At 36.2% G+C, this 5,037-nt stretch overlaps 1 protein-coding gene across 1 annotated transcript in view; it reads right to left on the bottom strand.

The window, feature by feature from the left end:
- CDKL2 (cyclin dependent kinase like 2) overlaps positions 1-5,037 on the bottom strand; it is a 56,730-nt gene that overhangs the window by 22,569 nt on the left and 29,124 nt on the right. Inside the window, 4 exon segments of the mRNA XM_017876589.1 lie at positions 230-332; positions 926-1,224; positions 2,062-2,194; positions 4,188-4,276. Of these exon segments, the coding sequence (XP_017732078.1) occupies positions 230-332; positions 926-1,224; positions 2,062-2,194; positions 4,188-4,276 (624 nt within the window).

Here is a 5,037-nt window from a genome sequence, read left to right as displayed (position 1 = left end):
AGGGAGGGAGGGAAGGAAGGAAGGAGTTTTCAGACTTATAAGACTTATTTAAACTTTCAGAATTTCACGTTTATGGCTATGATAGGTTGGGATAATATATGCACAATTAAGGTTTCACTTTATGTGTATCCAAATAAAATTCTCAGTTCTTCACTATCATATTTAATTTTAATAAAAGTCTAGAGCTGACTGGTGTTTGCTCTTCTACTACTGAGAACTGCTTACTTACTAATGTGGTCACATTAATGTTATAAATGCCTGATGGGGAATGTCTGTTCGGTTTAACAAACGGAATAGAACACTTCTTAGTTTTCTCATCCACTCCGTCCACTCTGTAACAAAAAAAAAAAAATGTTTTTAGGTTAGAACCAGCAATAATTATTTTTTCAAGCACAAAACCAAATGACACAGCACCAACTAGCAAGCAGTTTAACCAGAATGTAATGTCTATTCTCAAATATACAATGCGCATAAATCTGGTGAAACATTCTATTCTTTAACTCTACACTCATGCCTCCCACCAGCCCCCAAGTCCTACCAAATACATTACCCTCCTTTCAGCAAAATTCCCAAATAGAGCTTCCTTATACTACTATAGGCTCACAGTCACACCATGCAGCAGCAACCACCCCAAAATTCTCTTTTACTATGACAACCTGCTTTCACATTATTAGAGTATATAGCTGTAGATTCTCTTCACCTTAAGGAATAAAACCCTGCTTTCTCAGGACTTAGGTGAATTGTTTTGATCGAATGCTAGTAATTTTCATCACACAGCCAAAAAGTCTTTTGAAACAACTACCTGACAAGAATGAATAGCATCCAGAATTCTGAGAATAAAAACAATGTGGATGAATTGACAAACCCTTGCAATTTGCAAATATATCCTTAAACAATTTTTTGGTCTTATTTTGCTAATTCATACCTGTAACTCTGAATTGGTAGAGTTGGAGTCCCCATTCCAGAATTAATACCGGGAGCAACTGCAGAAAGATTGTGCGTAAGCGGGGGAATTGCCACGCCTGGATTCCTTGTGTGGTCCACACTGACATTGCTGCAGTCTTTGAGGCTTGTTGAAGGCACTATTTTGATGTGGCTTGTCCTACTGTCATGGAGACAGCTGGCATTTGAAGCTTTATTGCCTTTTCAGCTTTTCTCCATCAATTTTGAGCCTTTTATTTTAAATAGTTTACAATCCTTAATTTTGGGATCAGCATTGGTATCCTGATCATTAATAAAATATTAATAAGGTTAATGATCTGAAGAGAACAAAATTCACCTCTTCTTATAAAGTACTTGTCAACTAGAGCAGAATATCATAAGTATCACCTTTTTCAACCTGTTTTCTTCATTCTACCTAAGGGATTAAAATTAAAGCCAGATTCTTATTCAGATAGTTATTGGGAAAATATGAAAAGAATGGAAATGCAATTCACACAGCTCACTCAGAAATACACACACACACATACACACACATCAGTGGAAAATCTCATGGAAGAAGAATCAAGAATGCCACTTTTGTTCTTACATATTCAGAGTCAGGGAACACAAAACTGATAACTCTTTCTTCTTTTGGTGTACTTGATATGAGTGGATTGGTGGTAGATTTGAATTACCTTATCAAGAACAGATCCTGGGTAATTTACTAGGAAAAGTGAACCTAAGTTAAGTATCCAAATCTCACTTTTCAAATGCTTTACTTTATATAAATTTCTACAAACAATATTTTTCACTCATATCCTTTAAGAAAGATAAGTGGGGTGAGGGTTGTTTGTTCCATGTGTCTGTGTGTGTATGTGTGCATGAAAACACATGTCTAGATGTTCTTGGATGAATGTGATTTAAGCACTGTTGCACAGTCTGGCACCTAACAGGTACTCAAAACATGATATGTTAAGTTTTCTAAACAGGTAATATCTATTGAGAAGATATATTTTTACAACTAAACTAAAAGTTAACAATATACTTACTGCTCAGAAAACTTTTTTCAAAATCATCATTTTTCTCAACAAATTAAAAAAATAAGTATATTAAATTAAAATGTGAAACATGAACATTTACCTGTACCACACGTGTTTTCTTTCTTCACCTAAGGAATCATCTTTTCTTTTCCTTCTTTCTGTTTTGGGATTTTTTAGATAAAGAAATATTTCTGGCATCTTTCTGTACTTGTAACTGTAGTTCTTGGGAAAACCTACATAAAAATATAATAAAATTGTAAGACATGGATAAACCTACAAAAAAATTGACTTTCAAGATATTTATTTTTTTAAAACCGAATGTTAAACTAGTCTATGTTATTAAAATGAGAAAATCCTGGCCTAGATCAGCAGTTTGGAAAGGATGGTGTGTAGATCTTTGGGGATCCCTAAGAACCTTCACAAGTTTCACAAGGTCAACACTAATTATTTTAACATAAAGATGTTTGTCTTTCTTACCATGTTAACACGAAAGCAGTGGTGGATAAAACTGCTGACACCTTACCAAGAATCAAAGCAGCAAAACCAAAATGTACTAGCAGTCATTACTTTCTTGATAGCCACACATTCTCAGTTGCCTTTTTTTTTTAAAGGCAGTCTTGCTTAAGAATGTCTCTGATGAAGCAGCAAAAAGGTATTAACTTAGTTAAAGCCAAACTCTTAAACGCATCCTTCTTTTATCGTCTGTGTGACAAAATGAGAACATACATAAAGCATCTCTGCTACAAACCAAAATACTATGGTTGTCTTAAGAAAAATGCTTGTGTAATTATTTGTGATACAAACTAAACTAGATATTTTTACTTGAAAGAAACACTGACAGAAAAACTATGATTATTAAGACTTTGGTTCTATGGGAAACATTTTCTTTTAACAAATAAAGTGATCTTGTCACTTCAAGGAAAACTGAACTTACTGTGTCAATGATAAAATTCAAAATTGTATGCAAAAATTACAATTCTGTTAAACTTGTATCCACTACTGTGAGCTTAGCAGCTTCCCAAAACTCACAAACTTTTATGAGATAGAATGTAATTTTTGATGCTGTACAAGAAATATGTCAATATTTTTAAGATCTGCATAACTCAGCAAACTAATATTTTCCAAATCACTAAAGCATGATATTACAAAAGCATGCATGGGTAAAAGATTCATTAAAAAGGAAAGACAGACAAATGGATTTTAATTTAACAAAGGAAGAAAAACTCAATGATATGGTTTCAGATTCCACAATGCAACCAGCCTTTAAGAAACTACCACTGGGCCAGACACAGTGGCTCACACCTGTAATCCCAGCACTTTGGGAGGCCCAGGCGGGTGGATCACCTGACATCAGAAGTTTTGAGACCAGCCTGACCAACATGGAGAAACCCCATCTCTACTAAAAACACAAAATTAGCCGGCTGTGTTGGCACATACCAGAATCCCAGCTACTCGGGAGACTGAGGCAAGAGAATCGCTTGAACCCAGGAGGTAGAGGTTGCAGTGAGCCAAGATCACACCAGTGCACTCCAGCCTGGGCAACAAGAGCGAAACTCCATCTCAAAAAAAAAAAAAGAAAAGAAACTACCACTGTCAAGTTTTGCTATGGTATCAGAGTTTTGGTATAGAATCAAAGAATACCCACCATTATCTACTTACTTGAGTCCAGAGTTTCTTCATATACTTCCACAAAAACAACATATCACAACTAATTGAGTACAGAAGCAAATAGGAAGACCTAGCTATCTTTTATTAAGCTACACGTTACTGCCACTCATCTCACTATTCTGTGTTTTGTCAATTGCACTGTGTCTCCAACACATCAGCAGTGTCAGCAGTATCAAAGGACTTGGTGTAATATGAGTTTGGCAGCAACAGAAGATGGCACTTTTGTAACTACATCAGCATCTAAGATGATGGCATCACACAGTTGGTAGCAACATAGAAATCAATGACCTAACTGGTAGATGTCACCACAGGGAGACAGAAAGAAGAGCATAAAGTGACTGCTTCATGAAAACCAAGAGCACTAATTTAGTAAATGTAGGAGACCACCCCTAAGAACTGCATTATTGCTAAGGGAATATGGGGGTAGGGTGGTAGATATCTGAGATCCTGCAAAGTAGGTGGGAACAGAAATAAGAGAAGTGCTGTTTGTGACTATTGTGGAAGACTTACTTTAACCCTAGGTTGGTATGGCCTGAAAAACACGGGTAAGTACTATACCTCTCAGCAAATCCATCCATTTGAAAGAAATCATGGTGTAGGAGCTCAGAACAGAAGGGTCTTTTGTCAGGGTCAATATGTAAGCATTTCTGAAAAATTAAGAACACCTAGAGTTCATATCAAAGAAAAACTACCTACATTTAAATTTACAAATATGAAAAAAACTCCTCTTTATAGTCAATGATTTTTTTTTTTTTTTTTTTTTTTTTTTTAAGACAAGGTCTCACTCTGTCGCCCAGGCTGGTGTGATCGCTACTCAACCACAGCCATGACCTCTCTAGGCTCAGATGATCCTTCCACCTCAGTCTCCTGAGTAGCTGGAACCACAGGTATGCACCACCACACCCAGCTAATTTTTGTATTTTTTGTAGAGACAGGGTTTTGCCATGTTGCCCAAGCTGGTCTCGAACTCCGGGGCTCAAGCTATCCACCCTCCTCAGCTTCCCAAAATGCTGAGATTACCAGTGCAATCCACCACACTTGCACACCAATGTACTTTACACATCTATAATCAAGGATAAAGAACAAAGCACAAATCTAGACAATGACCATCAATGGTTGCTAGTATCACAAAAAGACCACCAAACATTCAGTGTCTCTATATGGAAATACGCAAACCTCCTATGAAGTAGTGCTGCCAAAAAATCAACCTGATTCTGATCAAGTTCTAGCTCTACTGTGAGTTTATAAGAAATACAGGACACAGGGGAACATGTATACCACATTATGTAGAAAATTCTAAGGACAAATGACTTAGTTTCTTCAACAAATAAATTGCAAGGTTTAAACAAAAAAGAAAGAGATGAAGAGAAGCTTATAAATAAAGTTTTAAAAACATACCGACCAAGGC

This window comes from Rhinopithecus bieti, unplaced genomic scaffold (assembly GCF_001698545.2).
Source record: "Rhinopithecus bieti isolate Rb0 unplaced genomic scaffold, ASM169854v2 scaffold_8675, whole genome shotgun sequence".
Classification (NCBI taxonomy): Eukaryota; Metazoa; Chordata; class Mammalia; order Primates; family Cercopithecidae; genus Rhinopithecus; species Rhinopithecus bieti.
The sequence above is the reverse complement of the archived record's forward strand: the minus strand, read 5'-3'. Positions and strand labels throughout refer to the sequence as shown.